At 40.4% G+C, this 24,770-nt stretch overlaps 1 protein-coding gene across 1 annotated transcript; it reads left to right on the top strand.

The window, feature by feature from the left end:
- Positions 1-23,095: 23,095 nt before the first annotated feature.
- On the top strand, positions 23,096-24,641 carry LOC116685636 (deleted in malignant brain tumors 1 protein-like; the record flags this gene model as incomplete). Its single annotated transcript, XM_032510595.1, has 2 exons — positions 23,096-23,306; positions 24,207-24,641. Coding segments are annotated over exons 1-2 (640 nt in total), but the record flags the coding sequence as incomplete, so codon positions are not given.
- Positions 24,642-24,770: the final 129 nt, after the last annotated feature.

Below are 24,770 nucleotides of genomic sequence, written 5' to 3'. Positions count from 1 at the left end.
CAACTTCCTTGAGGAACTCCATGTTCCACAAGCCTGAAAAACTTCCAATAAAGTAAACTAATTGTCTCCTATCAGTCAAATAACTTTCCATCCATAATAATGCGGGTTGTGAAAAACCATAATATTCCAATTTTTTAACAGTAAGTTGTGGTCAATTATATCAAATACTGCAGTAAAATCAAGCATCACAAAACCTATTATTTTCCTCTCGTCCGTATCCTTAAACCAGTCATCAACCATCTGAGTCAGGGCAGCGGCAGTTGAGTGTTTTCCTCTGTATGCAAGCTGAAAAACTGTAATTAAATTATTATTAAAAAAATAAAACTGAATCTGTTCATAAACAATTATTTCCATTATTTTACAGAGAATTGGTAATAAGCTTATTGGTCTACTGTTTGATCCAGAGAAAGGCATCTTCTTATTATTTGGTATTGGCACAACTTTACATATCTTCCATATATTTTCCATAAAACACATGAGCAATTAATTATATGAGCAATAGTATGAACAATGATTTAAACTATTGGCTTAATCCACTTATATTCAAGATAGTCCACACCAGGAGGTTTGTTTTACAATTCATCAGAAGCTACATGTTTTACTTTCCAGGATCTTATTTATCAATGTTTTTGACAAATCCGTGTTGTGTAACTGTGTAGTATTATTAAGATTATTTTATTTACGAAATAATCATTGACACAATTTGCTATATCACTTGGTTTATTAAGAAAATCACCTTCATTTTTCTATCTAAAAGGTCTATCTCTGTAGGGATCCCCCCCATAATGTTGTCACACACTTAGAATAATAATCTGAGTCTTTCAGCACTTTTAGTGGATGGAAACGTTCTCTTATCAAGGAGTTTAAACACAGAAACGTCAGGAAGGATAAATCCACCATATCAAGTCTCAAATAATCAGCATGAGGCCTTGTTTAATTTCTTTTATTTTAACTACAAAACAATAACTTGAGAGCGAACAATTAAAAATGGCCAACTTCTAGTTTGTTGGTAATGATGAGAGGACCAATTTACACAAATATTTCTAAACCCACTATATAAGGGTGACAAAAATGTTTTTCTAAAATAAAAATTACATTGACTTTCTGTCAGCCATGTTTCTAGAGATGAGAAGGGTTTTTACAAAATCAAAAAGTTTCAAACATGTCTACGTTTTCCAACCAAAACATCTTTAAACGTCTTAATGTTTCTCCTTTGGGCCTTCTCCTTCCCACTGTGGGTACATTGTGGTTAGGGTTGGGTACCGAAACCCGGTGCTAGTACGGCACCGGTACCTTAACACCCGGTCGGACCGAATAGTAACGGGGATTTTGGGGCCTCATTTTGGTGCTACTGAAACACCAGGGCTGCCTTTTTCCATCTAGTGGTTGTTTTTGTCGTTAACAGCAATTTACTGAAGATATGTTATTACATATTTTTTCTTACATTTAATTTGGACATATAGAAATAAACAAGCTGTTCTTAAATGTTGCTGGCTGTCTTGTTGTGCTCCCTTTTTTTTATTAAAACATATACATTTAAAAATATATTTTTAAAAGAACGGGTTCAGGCACCGATTCTGGTCCCTAAATGGTAAAGGGTTCTGAGGAAAGGCAGAAAACAGTCCAGCTGATCCACAATAACATACATGTGATAAAAGATAAAAGTTACTGCTGGTCAGCCTTCAATGTGGAGAGAAGATCAGAATATAACAACACAGCTATGAGGGCATGAGGAGGAGGAAACAGCTTGGCTCTGAAACATGTTCACAACAAGGCAGTGTGAATGCGCTGGTGAGTTTTTAGGTGATTACTCCGAGAAAATGTTTCCCCACATTGTCACACCAGTACGGCTTCTCTCCAGTGTGAATGCGCTGGTGAGTTTTAGGTGATCACTCCGAGAAAAGGTTTCCCCACATGTTCACACCAGTACGGCTTTTCTCCAGAGTGAATGCGCTGGTGAGTTTTAAGGTGACTCCTATGAGTAAAGGTTTTTCCACATTGTTCACAGCTGTACGGCTTCTCTCCACTGTGAATACGCTGGTGAGTTTTAAGGTTACCACTATGAGAAAATGTTTCCCCACATTGTTCACACCCAGTACGGCTTCTCTCCAGTGTGAATGCGCTGGTGAGTTTTAAAGTAACTCCTATGAGCAAACGTTTTCCCACATTGTTCACAGCTGTACGGTTTCTCTCCAGTGTGAATGCGCTGGTGAATTTTAAGCTACCACTATGAGAAAACGTTTCCCCACATTGTTCACAGCTGTACGGCTTCTCTCCAGTGTGTGCTGCGCTGGTGAGTTTTAAGGCTACCACTATGAGAAAACGTTTCCCCACATTGTTCACCACTACGTTCACACCAGTACGGCTTCTCTCCAGTGTGAATGCGCTGGTTAGATTAAGGGCATCACCACGAGAAAAAGCTGCACCACATTGACACAGCTGATTCTCCAGCTGTGAACTTCTCTCCATGTGAACTCTCTGATGAATCTTTAAATATCCTGATGATGTGAAGGATTTGTCACACTGCTGACAGCGGTGACGTTTGACTCCTCTTCCTCTCCGTTTCTATCAACAGAGAAAAACCAGAGAGTGAGTTAGTGAGGTGCCATGCTGTAGAGCTCTATCTTAAACTAGAAACAACATTTAGAGCATGTCTATGGGATATTGTTTGACTGACGCAATACTTTTCTTAATTATCTCCCAACATTACTATTATGGAGTTGCATTATGGAAATGTAACATCCTGTTGGTTAGTTTGTGGTAAATAAACTACTTTTGAACAATTTATGTGTGGCCTCCATTTTGTTGCCAGCCTTTTAGCCAGCCGGTAACAAATGGGGGATCATCCGGGATTTTAGTACCGGGAAGCTGTAACTGTAACATTTTCCCACAGATTTTTAGCTCTCACTGGTATCTGTAGGGGTTACTGTGTTGTCTTCATGTTGCTGGAACAGCTCTACTCCAGTAAAGTAAATTGGAACCATTGTCCCTGATAGGCATTAGCAATGAGGGGCACCAGTTGACCTTTGACCTTTTGTTTTAGGTTGTTTTTGCTAAATCAAACTTGTATAGCCGCAGTATTGTGTAAGTAAGTAATATGGTAGTGTAATGTGGTATTGTCCACACAAGCTCCATTTCCTCAAGCATTTCTGAAGCTCAGCAGAGCTTTCTGCTGTGCTCTGGAACAAAACTGCTGAACATCACTGATGCCTCTGACAAACACAGGCGCATATGTCGTGGTCATGGACGTTTAAAAAATAGCTTTGATGTACAGTTGTGTTCAAAATAAGCATCACTAAACTCAAATCATATTTTTTGGTAAAATGATATTTCTACATGGCAAATAATAAAGTCCTAGAAAACCAACAGTCATGACATGCATGCTGCTCATTCTGTGGAATTTAATCTGTAATTGAAAGGAGCATGTTCAAAATAATAGTGTTGTGTCAATTAGTGAGGTGATTGATTCTGTGAAGAAACAGGTGTCAGTTATGGCCCGTATTTAATCTATATACTGTATAAATATACATATTTAAGGAAGGAAGCAAGAACATGTTGTGCATGCTGGTTATAGTGCATTTCACACCGAAATACTCAGCAAAATGGCTCGTTCCAGACTTGCTCTGAGGAACAGAGGACTTTGATTAAAAAGTTGATATGAGTTGAAAACATATAAAGAAGTGCAGAAGATTAGAAGCTACTCCGCCAAAATTATTTAAAATGCCTTGAAATGGCATCCAACGCCTGACTGACGTGGGAAACAACCAAAGGACACATTGACTGGCCAACGGAGAAATGGAGCAACATCCTGGGGATTGATGAGAGGTAAACTGTTCTTTTTGGGTCTAGGAGCCGCAGACAGTTTGTCCTCCGACCCCCGACCCCCCTGCACTGAAATCAAGCCCCAGTCCACTGTGAAGACAGTAAAGCAGGGTGGTTATGGGAGGTTTCTCATACTGTGGTGTGGGCCTGTTTATCACATACCAGGGATCATGGATCAGTTTCATACATCAGAATACTTGAAGAGGTCATGTTGCCTTATGCTGAAGAGGAATGCCTTTGAAACGGGTCTTTCAACAAGACAAATACCCAAACACACCAGGAAGGAGCAAAGTCTTGGTTCCAGATGAACCTTATGGATGTTATGAAGCGGCCAGCCCGATCCCCCAGACCTCAATCCCATAGAACAATTGTAGGGTGACATCATAAATGCTGTTTCTGAGCCCAAACCCAGTAATGCAAGAGGAATTATGGGATGTAGTTCAATGGTCCTGGATGGAATACCTGGGGCCTGTTGCACGAAACTAGGATAAGGATTAAGCCGGGATATTCAAGTTATCCTGGATGAATTTAGCTTGGACTCGGTTGCACGAAACCAGATTGAATTAAGCCCAGCCAAGTTACCATGGAGTTTATTCTTTGCGGCTAGCCTGGTCCAGAGCAGGCTAACAACCAGGCTAAGATTAATCCTGGAGTCTCATGTGTCAAATCAGCTGCTGCTCTGATCCGAAAATAAACGTGTTTTACAGTTGTTGCGTTGTCTTCTGCATGTGTTCTGCTTTATTTTTATTAACATGCATTAGCCTACTTGTCACTTTTGTTTTCGCGAGTTTGATTTAAACCCTACTACAGTTGTTTAGATGTTAGAAATGGTTGCACTGGCACCCTGATGCGGAGTGGGACTTTTCCCGGTGGGACGGTACTATGTCGAGGCTGCCTGGCGTGCGGCCGCTTCTGCCCGGTGGCTGCTGCCCGGTGCCCGGTGGCCGGTGGCTATTGCCTGCCAGCAGACTTGCGGGTCGCGTCAGTGTCCACTCTCTCTGTAAAAGCAGAGATGAGCAGCGCAGCGTCCGTGGTCTCAGCCTCAGGTTTCTACAGGACGTGCTCAGGAGATTAAGTGTGATGATATTAATGTGGCGATATTCCCAGATGATAATAATGGCAGACTGGTCAGAGACCAATACATTCATGATTTCATTTTCTTGCAAATACTGCTAATATTCGTTTTTCTTCACTTCCTGTAAAGGTAGAACACAAACTTGATCCATGTTGGTCGTGTTTTGATTTGGAAATGAATGTGCAGTGTTCCCAATGCATTGGTATTATGGAATTAAAAGCTATTCTAAGGATTTTGAGCGTTATTCACTTCTTTAAAAACATTGCTGTTATTCTGAACACAACTGTATGTAAAGGTTTTACATTCAAAGATGTAATGATTGGTGGAAATGGGGGTGGCCTCATACACCCCCCCAACAATACATGCATGTCCATTGATCTGCGTTTGTATATCAACAGACAGAGTGAGTGAGTTAGTAAGGCGCCATGGTGGAGCGAGCTAAGTAAAACCAGAAGCATCGTTCACAGCATGTCTGTGTCTAAGTTCCACTGCTGCATTACCATGGTTACGCTCTGTGTGTGTGTGTGTGTGTGTTAATAAAGTTTGGGTTGATATATCTGCGTGGCCTTTTTGTTGGCGGCCTTGAGCCAAGCGGTAACAACCGGGGGATGGTCTGGGATTGGTAGTGCTGGAAACTTTTCTTTGTGGGAGTGTTTGACTCCCAGTTGAACTTGATCTAGTATCTGTAGGGGTCATCAGCCTCTCAGACTCAGGGGATTGGTTGGCACTCGTTTCTTAATTAGATCAAAATAAAAATGTGATAACAAAAAATACTTTACATGAGAAACATAATCCAGAAAAAAAGCATGAATGTATTGTTGAATCTGTTACGTTAAATTGGTAGAAATGTACATGGCGATAAACGTGAGTGCACATTATATGAAAGGCACCAAGGAGATTATCCACACTGATTTTTCCCGGCCTTTATTTATCCGTGTTGCCCCCCAGCCACTATCAGAGGGCCGCAGTTTAATTGACTACAGTTTTCTTAGAGGAATTACGGTATAAAACATAAATCCTAAAAGACCTGTGTGATTTGTTAATATTGACATTAGATTTCTGGGACTCTTCAGTCTGGAGTACCCTCTTTCCTTCACTCACCTCCTCCTCCCTGACACCTTTCCTCTTGCCCTTCTTCTTCTTCTTCTCCTCCGTCTCCTTGTGTTTCTGGATGTACTCAGTGATAAGGTCCAGGTCCAGGTTGTCTTGTGGCTCCCATGTGTTCTCCTCACTGGAAAGGTGAGTGCAGACAGAAGAACATCTCCTCACACTTTGTTTTTAGACAATCATTCTCACTCTAATTCCTCATTCCTATTATTCCTTTTTTCTATTGCCATCTTGTAAGGTTATTTGTGGGTCTGCAACGTAGTGTCATAATACCAAACCTTCAACTTTGAGGGCATGATACCATGCTGACACTTATTTGCAATATGTAAATATATATCTCAGGACGAAGAACACCAAGTATTAATATTCTAGACTCATACTTACTCTGAGAAGCCCTTCCATTTCAGCAGAAACTCTACTCTTCCCTTCACCACTCTGCGGTCCAAAACCTTCTCCACCACATATTCCTCTTCTTCCACTTCCACCTCCTCCTCCTTCTTGCCCTTCTTTCCTGCTCTGGTCGCCAGCTTGCCGTCTGCTGAAGGTGCCTTTAGTAGACCCATGGAGGTGGGGGGGAACATGCAGAGATAATGATCAGGAGTGAATTCTAGTTGACCATGTTTTACAAGATTAAAATCTTCTGTTTGAATGGAGAAAATGCAAGGGCTGATGAGGGGACCAATCCATAGGACTTCAGAGGTTCAAGTATCTCCTGCATTCAGACTGGAAGAACTACTAAAATGTAAGGTCCAAAAGTCATTAACTGGAGCTACAAGCTACATGCACAGTAGCCTGGACCAACCACACTTCATTTAGCAGAACATCTCGAGATGTTCCTGTGTGAAAATGGAAAGTTCAGAAAGACATTTGATGGTGCAACAAGGCAGACCTGGTCGCTTCTTTAAGGGAATACAGTGGGGTCCAAAGGTTTTGGGCAAGTTTGAGGTGCAACGTAGGACTGAACAAGTAATCAAATTTTAATCACGATCACGATTTGGGCTTCCCACGATTAAATTTAACTCCGGGATTTTCGGCAAAAGCCCATCTACCGCTCCGTAAACCACTGTCTGATCATGAGCCAGTCAGAGTTGTCTGCACGGCGCAGCTTAGTTTCTAGATGGAGACAGTCACAGAAGACAGAGTTACGGGGGGGGGAACTCAACAGTTAACAGTCGGTTATATGTCGATCTCAAGATTTACCAGTTTACCAGTAAACGCACCATTTTGTCCTGTCTGTGTTATTCAGAGAACAGCAGTGACCAGTGCTAGTCGGTGCTAGTTAGTGTCTGTTAGCTCACAGATCTCTAGGGCGTGAGTAATATTTTCCCTCTAGGTCGCATCCTCTGCCTCTCCACAAGCGAAGCAATGTTGTTTATATCGACATGGTTTAATTTTACGTTACATGACCCATTTCTTCTGCAAAGCCGTGCCTGTGTTTGGCTCTCTCGTCTTACTCTCTCTCCTCTTATTCTCCGTGCAGCCCCCCCCCCCCCACGGCTCCAAGCTACAGAGACAGAGCGGCGACAGCGCCAGTGTCACGATTCTGACATTTGTCCACAGTTTTAATTGTTATTAACACAGCTGTATATTGTTAAGCATGAGAGGCAAACCTGTATTTGCACCAGTGTTTCTGATGGTAACTCTGCTATCGCAGCCGCCACCGGACGGGCAGAAAAATGCAAGATTAATTTACTGTACTGTCCCACAGTATTTGTCCTTGTAGGCTATTTGCAGTATATTAAATAATTTTTGACCTAATTATTTTGCACTGAAATGACACTCGTCTGTCGGCTCGGACATTCACAGCTCGCTGCATCAGCGCGCTGTGAATGTCCTCGCACGGAGCGGCTGAGACACAAATAGAACAGAGTTGCGGGAGGGTGCACCGGTAGTCATAAAACAATTAGACTATGAAATTTGCCAATTCGGATATGTTTTTTTAGCTAGCCTACTCAAAACAGACAGGGCGACCTAACGCAGAAAAGTTAGCTTACCGTTTTTAGGTGATATTCCATGTTTGTAGTCGAGCTGCGATATGCAAACTGTTACTTTGCATTAAACTTTTTCCCGTTATCTATTTTGTAAAATGCTGCCACACTGCCGATGTCTTCGACATGGTAGAGGGGGATTGACTGGAAATTAAACACAATTAAATAAATATTCATCAAACCACTAAAACAAGGCTTTCTAGTTCTTTCTTCAATCTGTCCCCAGTGGGTTGGGCTAATCCAAACGTAGTGAAAACAAGGGGGGGGGTGTTCTGAAGACAGACTGTTACCTGTGCAACAGGGGTGATCTGAAAACACCCCCATTAGCAATTAGTGCTTTCCACCCATAGACGTAACGGTCTATGCTTCCACCTGATGAAATTAACACGGCAAAAAATCGACCAATCAGAATTTGGTCGAGCCAGAACGTATTGACCAATAAATCGACTAGTCGACTGGGAGATTACAGCCCTATTATTTAGCAATAATCTATCTCTCTCTCTCTATGTGTGTGTCTCTCTCTCTCTCTTTGTGAAAGCGTCTGCGTGCATTCATTAATATTGAGATTAGATTCCTGGTCTCTTCAGTCTGGAGAACCCTCTTTCCTTCACTCACCTCCTCCTTCTTCCTCTTGCTCCCTCGCTCCTCTGAGTCTCCCGAGGCCTCACTGACACCTTTCCTCTTGCCCTCCTCCTCCTCCTCCTCCTCCTGGTGTCTCTGCATGTACTCGGTGACAAGATCCAGGTCCAGGTTGTCTTGTGGCTCCCATGTGTTCTCCTCACTGGAAAGGTGAGTGCAGACAGAAGAACATCTCCTCACACTTTGTTTTTTAGGAAAACATTCTCACTAGCTGCTAATTTAGATTATTCCTTAGTGTCAAAATACCAAACCTTCAACTTTGAGAATGCCGAAAATTATGTTGAAAGTATGTGTGAATGTGTGTGTATGGACCAAAATCACCAATCGTTAATATTCTAGACTCATACTTACTCTGAGAACCCCTTCCATTTCAGTAGAAACTCTACTCCTTTCTTCACCACTCTGCGGTCCAAAACCTTCTCCACCACATACTCCTCCTCTTCCTCTTTCACTGCTGCAGGCTCCACCTCCTCTTCCTCCTTCACTGCTGAAAGCTCCACCTCCTCTTCCTCCTTCACTGCTGCAGGCTGCTCCTCCTCCTTTATTCCTGCTCCGGTCGCCAGCTTGACGTCTGCTGATGGTGCCCTTGCTAGACCAGGGGGAGAGGGGGGGGGTTTGTTAGGGTTGGGGGGGAGATAATGATACAAGGGTTAGAGGAACTAATGGGAGGTGTGAGTGAATCCTAGCTGACCATGTTTTACTATGTTCAAATGTTCTGTTTGAATGGAGACAATGCAGCTACATTTGTTACCAGTTTACAATCGAGTAACCGGGGTAACAAATGATTTTTCTTGGGGTTCACTATTTAACTGTCATAGGCAAAACCCTGGAAAGCAGAATCACGGAGTCAGTGAGTGAGAGAACGAACCGCTGTCCTCGTCTCCAAATCTCAGTCTGTTTATTACAGATTCTCTGAAACACAAAAGAATAAAACAGTCCTCAACAACAACATTCCCCTCCTTCAATTTAAGAACCGTAACACCATTTTCTTTACTCCCCATTTTTCAGTGGGCAAAATCTTCCACACTCAAATTCCCAGAAATAGTCTCGTCCTTACCAAAATAAATATCAACCTTACTGTACCGTTTCAATAATAATATATCTCTTCTTTCTACCTCCAAACTCCTCCATTATACTAATGTCATCATGGAAATCATGAACCCTCTTTGGCTGGAAATAAATATTCAAACGACTTCAGAGTCAAACATGAACCATCATACTCCTGGGGGTAATAGTTCAACTTATAATACATTCCTTTACTAATACTCTGTAGAACTTTTAGAAGGAACTCCCCTTTAAGAGTTAAACATTTAACATTAACAATCCGGTCAGGATACGTTAAAAACCACAAAATAACTCCTTACCAGGCAATGGAAGCACCAGCATCCAGAATCCCACACACAACCCTATGCTAACTAGCATGTTAGTTAGCAGTAATTAGTCTATGTCTATGTTAATGTTAACTAGCCTGTTAGTTAGCAGTAATTAGCCTGTGCCTATGTTTATGTTACCTAGCATGTTAGTTAGCAGTAATTAGCCTGTGCCTATGTTATCTCCTAACATATACCTACCTCTCCGTCTCTGCTGATTGGGAATGATTGAGATTTCTCTTGAACAGCTACCAGAAGACTTACAGCTTTCAGACACGTTGCTCACGTCACATCTACGTCTTCCAGCTCAGTTGGAGTCTGCGCAGTACACACCTGTTAGCTAGCCGCGAGCTCTATTGTTTACGAAACCCGTTTCCCGCGGTTACAAACGCGGCTCTTTAGCTCGCCTTTACACATCATAAACTCCATAACTACCCCACCACAGCTTCAGTCCACCATACACACGGCAGAAGGAAACCGTCTGTTGTCATTTTTACCGAGTACCAACCTGGAAAGCAGAATTACGGCATCAGAGAGTGAGAAAACAAACCGCCATCCTCGTCTCCAAAGAGGAGGAAAGTGTCCGTCTCCTGGGCACCGTGGTGTACAGATACCCGCACATTGGTTCCGCTTTCTTTGTTTCCCCGCTACGTTAATATTACTTACCAATAAAATTTGAAATTCGTACTAAACGCTACGCTGGTTATTATATTATCCCTTAAGGGTGTACCACACATTTAAGCTGAAATAAATGTAACCATATGCTGCTCTATACATGCGAAAATAGTGATTATTTACATGGAGTCTGGTGGAGTTATGCTGCTCTATACACGCTAAAAGTAGTTATTATTTACATGGAGTCTGGTGGAGATATGCTGCTCTATACACGCTAAAAGTAGTAATTATTTACATGGAGTCTGGTGGAGATATGCTGCTCTATACACGCTAAAAGTAGTGATTATTTACATAGAGTCTGGTGTAGATATGCTGCTCTATACACTCTAAATTAGTGATTATTTACATGGAGTCTGGTGGGTTTGGTGATGGTGGTTTCAGGGCTGTTTCATGTTAAACTAAAAGGATCTTACGTTTTATTTAAAAGGTCTATCTCTGTAGGGATCCATCCCATAATGTTGTCAGACACTGAATAATAATCTGAGTCTGGCAGAGACAACAACAGAACCTTTAATGGAACGAAACTTAACCTTTTAATTAGGACTTGAAACACAGACACAACAGGAAGAATACATCCATCAAATAATCAGCATGTGTTTTATTGAACTCATTTTGCATTAAGTTGTTCCACATTCCCCGACATTTAAAACAAGTCGATCATTGACGTTATTGTACAAGTCAGATGAATAAATCAGCCGACCCAACTCCCTACGGACTGAGCTACTGCCCCCCCTAGTAGTTATACCTTTGCCTTTCTGGCTTTAATTATGACTTTGGGAGGAAAAATAACATGAAAAGAGAGACAACTGATGAATGAAATCATGATATGATCAAATGAACAAATGATGAAACATATAGATTTTATTAAAAGCATTTAGAAACATTAGACTATATGATGATTGTTTATAGAAACATTTGTTTTCCACATTTTAAATATATTGCAATATGATTGAAAGTATAAAGGACATAATAGTGACCAATAACAGTTGATTATTTTCAGATGTGACATATCATGAAGTGTTTTAGTCAAACAGTTCAAATGTTGATAACCAGAGATGAAATCAGATGAATGTTTTTGTGTTTGAGTCTCAGATCTGCTTCACAGTGCAGAGTGTGTGTGATGGTGAACAGACTGAACTTTGATTTCAGCAGCTGGTCTTCAGTCAGTGTTTCTGTCCACAGGAGAGACTCTCAGTCCTGCAGAGGACACAGAGACACTGAGGAATCCGGCAAGAACCCAAACCCAGGATAGAGAGGCTGAGTGAATGTGGTGTTGAAGGTGTGGAGGTGGATCAGTGAGTCAGAGGAGACTGTGTAGAAGGACAGAGAGCCAGCAAGACAGTCCACATACACTGCTACTCTGTTAGAGACAGAGCAGGAAGTGAGGACTGTTCCTCTGTCATTGTGCCAGAAAGAGTAACCATCTTTATCAGAGTAGTTCAGACTCCAGGAATGATCATTATATCCAAACAAACAGTCTCTACTGTCTCCTTTCCTTCTGATTCCTCTGTAACTCACTGATATCTCAACCTCTCCTCTCCTCTGGACCTCCCAGTAACAGCGACCAGTCAGACCATCTCTACACAGCAGCTGAGGCCAGATGTCAAATCTGTCTGGATGATCAGGATATGACTGATCCTCCTTCACATTTGTCACCTTCCTGTTGTTGTCAGACAGTTTGAGGTCTCTGTGTACTGAGTTTCATCAGATGATGGAGTTCTACTATCTGTCCACTAGATGGAGCTAACTGACCATCTAATGAGCTGAAGATCAGCAACTTGTACAGCAGCAGGTATCTCTCCAAGTGGCCTCCGTGTGACATATTACTTTGATACTTTAAGTACATTTAGCTGTTAATATTTACTACCTTAATATATATTTTTAACCCTACTTGTTTTTGTCTGACATTTACCTTTACATGCACCGCTCCCTCCCTCTTGGGTGAGGAGAATATCTCCAAATTAAAACAATAAAAGCATCTTTCTCCTGACTGCAGCTCGCAAATCAACACAGCAAAAGCAGCGGTGTTAGAAATTAATTTAATATCTACTCACATTTGTCGCCGGGTCTCTGGAGCACAGGCGGCGTCGCACCTGTGTGACCTCATGTTGCAGTGGATTGTGGGATATGCTTCATGCTGGAAGCTTTATGTTCTAGCTGGAAAGAAATAAAGGGGATGCATGGGATTACCCATAGACTGTATAGATATTGATTATATTATTAATATTATCGTCTATGGGATTACCCCGTTTCTGGTCTACATGTCCCTGATTCAGCTGAATTATGCCCGGTGGGGACAAAATGTGAAACACCTGCTATTAACATGACTTTTAATTAATCAATTTGTGTAAGAAATAGCTCATATGAAAAGCTAAAACCCTCCCAAATGATGTTAATTGCACTGAAATAAATTAGTTGCACTGAAAAAAAGATTTATAATTTAAACAAGACAGAAAGGTCAAATTTTGGCAAGACAAAAGTCTTGTAATAAAAATAATAAAATATGTCAGCAAATTAAATAGTGGTGCTGTGAGATCCAAATGTAATATCTTGTATGACTTCCATGAGCTTGAACGACTGCATCCATGCGGTTTGGCAAGGATCCAGACCATGTGTTGATGAAGTCATCAGGAATAGCTAGGAAAGCAGTCTTGCATGCCTCCTAGAGCTCATCAATATTCTTTGGTTTGGTCTTCCATGCTTCCTCTTCCATCCTACCCCACATATGCTCCATGATGTTCATGTCTGGTGACTGGGCCGGCCAATCCTGGAGCATCTTGATCTTCTTCGCCTTGAGGAACTTTGAAGTGGAGATGGAAGTATACGATGGAGCACCATCCTGCTGGAGAATTTGGCCTCTTTTATGGTTGGGAATATAAGAGGTAGCTAAGATGTCTTGGTATTTGAGACTATTGATGTTGCCTCCCACCCTGCAGATCTCTCGCACACCCCCATACTGGATGTAACCCCAGACCATGATTTTTCTGCAAGCAAACTTCACTGTTTTCTGGGTGAATCTTGGATTCATGCGTGCTCCAGTAGGTCTCCTGCAATATTTGCGCCGACTGTGGTGTAATTCAACAGAAGATTCATCTGAAAAATCCACGTTCTTCCACTTCTCCAGCGTCCATCCTTTTAGCAGGCTGTGGGCCTTTGCACATGCCACACGGTTTTTCAATTGTCTTTTGTTTAGTGCCGGCTTCTAGGCACTGATTCGACCATGGAGGCCATTTCGAGACAGAATCCGACAAACTGTTCTGGTTGACACAGGGACTTCAGGGGACCAGGTCTCGTGGAGCTCTGCTAGGCTGGCCTTCGATTTTCGAGCCAACAAACGGTCCTCTCGAGCAGTTGTCTTGCGGGGTCTGCCTGACCTTGGCTTGTCAAAAACGTCTCCAGTGTCTTCAAATGTTTTTTTAATCCTCTGTACTTGACGCTGAGACACATTGAAGGTGTCTGCCACATCAGCAGTGGATCTGGTCTTCAGCCTCTTGATAATCCAAACTTTAGTCTCAGGGTGAATCTTAGGCATGTTTGCAGATGTCTAGTTGCAGTTGATGTGAAGGTCTAGTGTACTGGGGTTGTGTTTATACACACCTGAGACCTGATTGATCCATTATTAGTCACAGGTGAAGCTCATATGACAAGGCGACAACACTTATGTCTTTGCAAAAATTGACTCAATGGGCTTTACCAAGCTGTGAATATTAGAATACTTTTTGACAGTTTTGTTTTGCACTGAAACATTATTACAGAAGCTGTTGGGATTAAAATGAGCCATTTCTTTTAAAAATAAATCTTGATTAGAAATATATTTCAGCGGCACTTCAGGTCAATTTGTACACAAGCGACAAGACTTTTGTCAGGGACTGTACAATAAGACCCCCTATGACTTCCTAGATCACTATCAATGGTTTTGTTCTACAGCTGACCCTGTGTCCTGAAAAGATGTGAGAGGAAAATTTGCCTACTTTATTTATAGTCGAGAGTCATCATGAATTTGTTTTAAATCATGCAAAACACCTTCTGCTTCCACCTGTCACTCTGACACATGGAAACCCAAACATGCAAAAGCATTGTTATATTTGGACCTAGACCCAGTGAACAGCAGTCTGTTTGTTTGGAGATGCAAGAGAAGGACGATCACAAACAAACACTGCTGACAAGGTGGGTGTTCATTAATAACTTAATGATTTTCAGTTCTTTTTTTCTTTGAAATGGCTCAAGAGAGATGGCATTGTCGATGAGTTAGTCTACCAATTTGGCCCCGACTGAAATATCTCAACTATTAGATCAATTGTCATTAAATGGTGTACTAACATTCATGGTCCAACTATTGGATGTACTGTTGCCAAATTCTTTTTTCCCTCAAGGCGAGGCAGCTTTATTTGTAGAGAACATTTCAGCAACAGGGCAATTCAAAGTGCTTTACACAAAAACAGTTAAAGAACAGTTAAAAATAAAAACAGGTAAAACGCAAGAATAAGAGTTACAGTTCAGCATAAGAAATTAAACATTAAAGAAATGAGCAATCATTTAAAGAAAGGCAACATCAAAAAGAAAGGTCTTCAGCCTTGATTTAAAAGAACTGAGAGTAGCAGCGGATCTACAGGTTTCTGGGAGTTTGTTCCAGATATGAGGAGCATAGAAACTGAAAGCTGCTTCACCCTGTTTAGTTCTGACTCTGGGGACAGAAAGTAGACCTGTCCCAGATGACCTGAGAGGTCTGGGGGGGTCATAGTGTAGTAGAAGATCAGAAATGTATTTTGGCCCTAAACCGTTTAGTGATCTATAAACTAGCAAAAGTACTTTGAAATCAATTCTTTGAGACACAGGAAGCCAGTGTAAAGTAAGGTTTCCAGATTTCTCAGACAAAATCCGGGGACATTTTCAGCTCAGAAGCGTATATACCTCCAAAACACATCATGTTTTTATTTTTGTAAAACTTAAAACGGGGACACTAGACCTAGAGCTGTTCTCATTAGGGGCTGAGCCGAAAATCCTAATATTTCAAGATAAAAAGTCTTAGTATTTCAAGATAAAAAGTCCTAATATTTCAAGGTAAAAAGTCTTAATATTTCATAATGTTGTAATGTTCACTGATCTACATTTATCTGACAGCTTTTGCTTTATTGCTTCAGGCTTGTTTCTGCAACAGCTTGTTGAGTATCGGATACAATAAAAACTATTGAGGACATATTTTCCTTTAACAGTGATGCAGTATTAAACAAGATCGCTGCAGTTAGCAGCAGAGAAACAAGCTACAATGTAAGTTAATAGGATATTTGTCCAGTTTGTATTTATGTTCATAAAGTGCTTGTTTTGCTGCTGACAGACTCAGATTAATATTCTAAGTGTCTGACAACATTATGGAAAGGATTTCTAAGGAGGTCGACCTTTCTGTTAAAGATTAAGATCCTTTAAAAAAAAATAAAAGTCAGCGAAATTGCGTTTGCTAAACCCACCAGACTCTATGTAAAGCATCGCAAAATATGGCTTTCTAAAATATCTCTGAGCTCTGAGCAACACTGGCTCTGGCGGTCTGGAGCTTGCAGGTGTAGGGTATTCGACTATCGGCTACGTTTGCTCAGTGTTTTCTTTTTTTTCCAATTTCGGGTCTGTCATTCGCAGTGAAAACCGGGGACATGTCCGGGGACGGATCCAGCCGGGGACAGGTTCCCAAAACTGGGGACTGTCCCCGGAAACCGGGGACGTCTGGTCACCCTAGTGTAAAAAGTTCAGAACTGGAGTGATGTGATCCAGTCTCTTGGTCTTAGTGAGGACCCGAGCAGCAATGTTCTGAATCAGCTGCAGCTGTCTGATAATTTTTTAGGGAGACCTGTAAAGACCCCGTTACAGTAGAAAAGTCTACTGAAGATGAAAGCGTGGACCAGTTTTTCCAAATCTTGCTGACACAAGTCCTTTAACCCTTGATATATTCTTAAGGTGATAGTAGACTGACTTTGTAATTGTCTTAATGTGGCTGTTAAAGTTCAGGTCTGAGTCCATGACTACACCAAGATTTCTGGCTTTGTCTGTTGTTTTTAACATTGTTGTTTGAAGCTGAGCGCAGACTTTTAATCGTTCCTCTTTTGCTCCAAAAACAACCACCTCAGTTTTTCCTTCATTTAATTTCAGAAAGTTCTGACACATCCAGTCGTTAATTTGTACAATGCACTTAGTCAGTTAAGGATAATTTGAAATAACTTTGGTTATCCCAAGTTATTACAGGCGTCTAGCAATCATGGGAAAATGTGATCAGTTGCTTGTGATGTTGCCCAACAGTTTATGAGCTCCAAATAATGGATTTCAAAATACTTTTATTAGTTTATAAATCACAAAACGGTTTAGGTCCAAAATACCTTTCTGATCTGCTACTACACTATGGCCCCCTATGACTTCCTAGATCACTATCAATGGTTTTGTTCTACAGCTGACCCTGTGTCCTGAAAAGATGTGAGGAAAATTTCCCTACTTTATTTACAGTCAAGAGTCATCATAAATTTGTTTTAAATCATGCAAAACACCTTCTGCTTCCACCTGTCACTCTGACACACGGAAACCCAAACATGCAAAAGCATTGATATATTTGGAACTAGACCCAGTGAACAGCAGTCTGTTTGTTTGGAGATGCAAGAGAAGGACGATCACAAACAAACACTGCTGACAAGGTGGGTGTTCATTAATAACTTAATGATTTTCAGTTCTTTTTTTTATTTTGGGATGGCATTGTCGATGGGTTAGTCTACCAATTTGGCCCCGACTGAAATATATCAACTATTAGATCAATTGTCAAAAAATGGTTTACTAACATTCATGGTCCAACTATTGGATGTACTGTCGCCAAATTCTTTTTTCCCTCAGGATGATTTGTAATAACTTTGGTTATGCCAATTTATTACTAGGGGTCAAGCAATCATGGGAAAATGTGATCAGTTGTTTGTGATGTTGCCCAACAGTTTATGAGCTCCAATGTAGCTGCCAAAAAAGGCATTTAGTCATTGGTTTTGTTTGATGGGAAATCAATTTCAACCTTTGAAATTTTCAAAGGTTGTCTTACAGCAGTTCCATTTCTTCTTCTCATTCTCAGGCCTCCATCTATATACAGTGAGGTTTGAAAGTTTGGGCACCCAGGTAAAAGTCTTTATTAATGTGCATGAAGAAGGCATCAAATGACAGATTAGAGATTCATATTCTATGTCACAAAAAGTTAGATTTTATTTCCATCATTTAAACTTTCAAAATAACAAAACAAAAAAATGGGGTCTGCAAAGGTTTGGGCACCTTGCAGAGTTAATAACCCCCCTTTGGCAAGTATCACAGCTTGTAATCGCTTCTTGTAGCCAGCCAAGAGAGTTTCAATTCTTGTTTGAGGTATCTTTGACCATTCTTCTTCCACAAGTCTTCCAGTTCTTTGAGCTTTCTGCTCTTTTAAGGTCTATCCATAGATTTTAAATTATGTTGAGGTCAGGAGATTGTGAAGGCCATGGCAAAACCTTCAGTTTACGCCTCTTGACGCAATCCACCGTGGATTTTGAGGTGTGTTTAGGATCATTATCCATTTGTAGAAGCCATCCTCTTTTTAACTTCAGCTTTTTCACGGCAAAGAACGTTACATGGGTTCCATAAAACACACATGCATCCAAATTATTTTGGGGCAATGTTGTTGTAAGAAATATTTCTGATATAAAAGACTTTGAGTAACACTTTATTTGCAGGGGTGGGCAGAAGACTGGCATGACACCATCATTATTATGACAAGACCCCTGTCATGAACATGAAGGAGTCATTGAGTGTTCATGAATGTTGTTATTAAGTGTCATTCGGTAAATTTGGACACTTTTAATGCAAAGTTAGCATTCGGACCCTGCTAGTGCTTAGTGGGCCTTATGCAAAAACATTTTTCCATTCTTATCCTGAATCTCACTTTCTTCTGTGAGGTTTTCTCCTACAAGTCTGATTCACTTACCCTTCTTCACAAACCTTTTGTCAATTTCATCCTAATAAAATACCATCTATGCACATTTGTGAGATGTCATCATCATCATTAGAATAATCATAATCGTAATAGTCTGCATATTACTATATATTGCTATTTGTTCTGCTGTGTATGTGGGCAAGTTTCATTCACAAACATGTTATCCGACCCAGGACCCAGCAACTAAAGCTGTTTTTTTAGCTCAGCTTAAAAACTACTTGAACAATACAATTGTTATTCTGCAATGCTAAACAAAAACAACAACCACTGCCAACAGTGCATGTAATCATTAGCATAATCAACATTTTTTGAAGGTACATGTTCTGCTGTTTGTGGATGAGTTTCATGCATGTTACCCAAGGAAAAAAAAATAATTTCTTACAGCAGAACGTAAGTCCCCCTGTCTGATATTCAATTCAATTCAATTCAATTTTATTTATAGTATCAATGATATCAGCAGACAACAACAGAACAAATGAAGCAGTATCTGTCAGAAGTCACATTACAGGAGCACACAAAACATTTAGAAAATATTTTCTTACTCTGACAGAGATAAATAACTTTTTTTTCCTACATAGCCAACAGTTCAAAGAATAAGTGCATCCAATTATTTGAATCCAAAACAAGCTGGTCCCCTCACAATCTTTTAAATTCTGGCCGAGTTTCCTCGTAAACAAAGCTGAACAGTCCATCATTTTTGGATTTTGATCGCTCCTGCCGTCTGCCCTGAAGCTTCCACATTGTATCTTTTTACACAGCCAAATAGCCTGAAGCCTAAGAAATTGAGTGACAGCTTCAGCCAATCCGTCTACTGGAACCCGAGTTATCCCTTATGGAATCCAATCAAGTCGCAGTGTTTAAAGAGGAGGGACCTGGAAAAGATTGACAGCTATTCCAACCAGTTAGAATCAAACATTATAAAACCAGCCTCCCTGTGTAGCCAATCAGAAGACAAGTTGATTGATCCCAAACATGACCAGAAAATGTTAACCCTGTGATGGCTCCAGCTGTGTCAAAGCAAAAATATGGCCTTCTTATGGCATTTCACCATTTCATAAATTTATAATAACTTATTCCTATAAATTTATGCATGTAGTTATTTCAGGTATCTGTGTGAGTGATGTGGATGTGTTTTTTAATTTTTGTGTTTTTTAATTTGAGAAGTTTTGTATTTGGCTTTTTATCTGAAAGGAAAAGAGAAAAACGCACAGACATATCTGTAGAAATAAATTCATATAAAATCCATTTTGTTCCAAGTCATTTTTTTCTGGATTTTTTTTGTTTTAAGTTGAGACATGTGGCTAGGGTACTATTTTTGTATGTAGCCTATGTAATATGCTTACATCAGTGTTTTTTCATCATTTTACACATGATTTACTTGGACGGAAATAGAAATTCTGTGTTCTAACCTCTGTAGCTCTGTGTCAGTAAGGCCTAGTGTCACAATGCCACTAGAAACAAAAAGTTGAGAGTGTTAACTTCCCAATGACCTCAGGGTCATCCCAGAGGTCAAAAGTATGTGGAAACTGCAGCACTTTTTTGGGGGGGAAAATTTTGGCGAGAAAAGGATGGATTTTCAAGTGTCTCTAAAGAGGTTAGATTGGCTATCAGAAATGCTGAGTCATGTTAACAAAGGGGGGCTCATTACGCTCTGGGATGTACAGTATATAACCCGTTTTTCTTATATCTCGTGAAAGACTTTTCTACATTGTGCTGCTGTACTGTGTGAAATTGTTATCCTTATACCTGCAGGTATAATTAAAATACAAAGACCAAAATTAGTTTTAGTTCTCAACACTCCTATTTTTGTTTCACTCTCAAAAACAGTTCTACAACAGAAACTTCCATAACACAGCAAGGACCCTGGTCAAGAGATTATTTGATTTTATCAGTGAAGTGTTTGAGCTAATACTCTACTTGTAGGAGTCATACAAGTGGGTTTCCTCCAAGCCACAGGGGGCAATGTATTGCATTGTGTTTGTCAAGGCCAAGGCTGACCTTGGGTAATTAAGTTCCTCTATTGATGCAAACAGGTGGTGTTAATTGAAAAAGACAACAGTTTTTATCTGTGCTCGATTATGTTATGTTTTTTTGGACTTTATTTGAGTTAAGTGGACATTGTAAGGCTACAGAAAATAACTGCCTTAAATTCAAACTACTGAAAAGGACTGGACATTGTTAGTCTGATTCATGTTAGAAACAATAATTGTTAGAAACAATAATCCAAATTAGCAACTAAGTACTGGTCATAGTCACTACACTACTAATAACTAGTACTCAGATACATTCTGAGAGGTAAACAAACCAAATATGCTTTCTTAGTAATGTTTCTACCTGTGTGACTGAAAGCTGTATTAAGCTTCCTTTTTGAATGATGCCCAACCTTTCAAGGAAGTGTTTGATTGATTTGTTGCATACTGCTAGTGCATATACACTTACTGGCATAAAGTGCCATGTGTAAAATATTATCAGCACTCTTGTCTTGTAATAGAACAAAGAACTGGGTCAAATTTTTCCTTGGAGTAATGAAACACTAAAGGAGAAGTGAGTTTAGAAATATATTAGACAAAGAATAAAGGGAAGGGCCACAATGATTCCAGTAAATAATTATAAGAAGTGACACACTTGTGTAATAGAACACAATAAATCAAATTGAGATTGTGAGAAAGGCCTTTAATTTCTAGTGTACTTCTAGAGTACTCTGTACTCTGTGCGGTGCAAAGAAACCCGTTTGATGAAAAAAAAAAAAAACTTATCAAAGAAATACATAATGTAGAAACATGAAATGGGGTCCAACACATGAATGCTATACAGTAATAATGACTTTATGAGATGTACAGTGCCAGTTCATGTCAGGCATGACGACAAGATTCACCTGATGTTACATCAAGGGAATCCATTTATGGCTGCATGTTCATACTTCTTCTCCGAGTTTTATTTGAAAAAATGATTTTAAGTCATTGTCTACCTGGTCTAAAAAAAGCAAGTAAGTAGACCTTGAGTCAAGATTATTTGGTCAAAATACTTTTTACAAGAGCCGTAATTAACTCAATGTACTCTCTGATATTTCAGTCACTACTGTTGACAAAAGCTGGTCATGAATGGGCTTGCCAAGACACAATAATGTTAGCATGTACAAACTTATGAAGACCAAAATGTCTCCATTATGTTTTACAACTAACCTGAGATTAATTATGGTAGCCTACCATAAAATGTATTGATTTTATCTTAATTTTGTCTTGTTTTGATGAATAAGTAACTCTTTTGATGTAATCAGTACTCACACTGACCCTTTTATGTGTTTCACCAGTCATTGCTTTGTATGGTCATTTGAACACACAAACCGACCTATAATCATTTCATTTGCTGGGAGAGTTTCACTTTCAACTTTTTACCAACGTCTGGATTCTGACACAGTCTTTCTAATGTAAGTACAAATACTGACAGAGTAGTGCATGGCTGCATCATTTGAAAATATGGTTTTAAGACATCTCTTTTGTCTTTTCCAGCAAGTTGCTGTGGATGTGGTCCATAATGGGGGTGCCCGGGGGTTTGTTGTGGCTCCTCATTCTGAGTTTTTCAGAAGGCGTTTCAGGTAAACAGTCTTACATCTTGGGGTAAACATGTTGCTTTTAAATACAGTCAAATACAATTTTTCCCAGGTTGACACCTCTCTCTTCTAATATGTTCAATGAAAGACCACCATATAGGTTAGAACTTGGGGATGGGCATTCAACAGATTATACAAAATGTATTCCAGTCATAAGCGGAAAACAATGTCATTTTATTATAACACATATTTACGATGTAATTGTACTTTCCCTTTTGAAAAGACCAACAACCTTAATGTAAATAGATTTTTATTGTGGGTACTTTCAACGTTGCATGTTTCTATTCTGGTGATTAACTGAAGAGATTTCATTGTTACATTTACTTAAATATTAAGATGCCATTTTTATGACAGCACCATGACATAAAATGAAACTTCTAGCTGTTTAGAGCCAGGGTCGTGGCCATAGATTCTAACTTGCACAATCCTCAGTCAGATAAACGACAATGCGTCAGGAAGACTAAACTAACACATTCAATTTAACAACCCCTCTGCCCCTGACATTTGTCTGCTACTAGGGGATGGAGCGTGGGGATGTCAGGTAAACAAGGGGCATTTGGGTCATTTTGCAAACAAGGGGGATGGCATATTCCCTCAAATTGCCTACTGTTATAAAGAAAGTTAAGCCTTCTCTAAATACTGTAATGCTGATGGCAGTAAAGGCTGTAGTTGTCATGTGAGTTCACAGAGACTTTTCTTCAGTTCGACCAGAACCCACAGCCAGCCGTTGAGGGCAGGTCCATCTGGCCAATGGAGGAAACAGCTCCTCTGGCAGAGTAGAGATCTTCCTACGTGGACTGTGGGGGACGGTTTGTGACGATTCCTGGGACCTGGTTGATGCTCAGGTGTGTGTGTAGACAGCTGGTCTGTGGCAGGGCCATGTCAGCACCACAAAGTGCACGCTTTGGACAGGGCAGCGGGCCCATCTGGTTGGATGATGTCACATGCACAGGCAGCGAATCAAAGCTCAGCGAGTGCAGACACAGGGGGGTTGGATCCCACGACTGTAATCACAATGAGGATGCTGGTGTGGTCTGCGAAGGTAAATACAAATGTGTACAACTAAAGGCAATGAAGTCTCACTGTGTAACATGCTGTCTATGGTGTACCATTTAGCAGACGAGAGGATTTTAGTAACCACTTGTTACAGAAATATGAAATATGTGCTTTATAGTTCTCTTTATGACTTGCATGTTCTGTAGCCTAAAATTGCTGTTGTATGTAGTTTTTCAAAGATACCATCGTCTTCAAGAAGTCCATTTAACTAGATAAACGGTCTATTCAAATAGTTTTAATATTTGCTACACACAATAGATATTGTTTTGTAGATGATAAGTCAACGTACAGTAAAAGATAATTTTGTTAAAAACATGAATGAAGTTTTGTGCACAACAACAACATGATCTGTGTATCCAGTAGACGTAGTCTTCACATTCAACAGGGACAGGCCTGCTTTGTTTATTTCCCCCGCTGCTAGCTTTATAGTTTTTAGAGAGTATTATAGAACCAAGACTAGGGTGGAACTCAGAAAAAAAGTCATGATGACAAATCTGTCCGCTACTTCAACATTACAAACAGCGCTATAGATTTATCATACACAGCCAGTTAGGCTACTGATATTTTAGAGCCATGGTCGTGGCCATAGATTCTAACTTGCACAATCCTCAGTCAGATAAACGATCAATGCGTCAGGAAGACTAAACTAACACATTCATCTTAACAACCCCTCTGCCCCTGACATTTGTCTGCTACTAGGGGATGGAGAGTGGGGATGACAGGTAAACAAGGGGCATTTGGGTCATTTTGCTAACAAGGGGGATGGCATATTCCCTCAAATTGCCTACTGGTTATAAAGAAAGTTAAGCTTTCCCTAATTACTGTAATGCTGATGGCAGTTAAAGGCTGTAGTTGTCATGTGAGTTCACAGAGACTTTTCTTTCAGTTCGACCAGAACCCAACAGCACAGTTTTACCATCCACACCTCGTCCACCACCTAAGAACTTCACCACCGGTCAAGTGGAAACTACAAAAACAACTCTAGGCAACAGCACAGCAGTTGAGGGGCAGGTCCATCTGGCCAATGGAGGAACCAGCTCCTGTTCTGGCAGAGTAGAGATCTTCCTACGTGGACAGTGGGGACGGTTTGTGACGATTTCTGGGAGCTGGTTGATGCTCATGTTTGTGGTAACAGCTGGGCTGTCGGCAGGGCCATGTCAGCACCACAACGTGCACGCTTTGGACAGGGCAGCGGGCCCATCTGGTTGGATGATGTCAATGCATCAGCACGGGTGCAGAATCAAAGCTCAGCGAGTGCAGACACAGGGGGTTGGATCCCACAACTGTGATCACACTGAGGATGCTGGTGTGGTCTGCGAAGGTAAATACAAATGTGTACAACTAAAGGCAATGAAGTCTCACTGTGTAACATGCTGTCTATGGTGTACCATTTAGCATATGAGAGGATTTTAGTAACCACTTGTTACAGAAATATGAAATATGTGCTTTG

The sequence above is a fragment of the Etheostoma spectabile genome, unplaced genomic scaffold (assembly GCF_008692095.1).
Source record: "Etheostoma spectabile isolate EspeVRDwgs_2016 unplaced genomic scaffold, UIUC_Espe_1.0 scaffold00570097, whole genome shotgun sequence".
Taxonomy (NCBI): Eukaryota; Metazoa; Chordata; class Actinopteri; order Perciformes; family Percidae; genus Etheostoma; species Etheostoma spectabile.
This window is presented reverse-complemented; position numbering and strand designations above follow the sequence as displayed.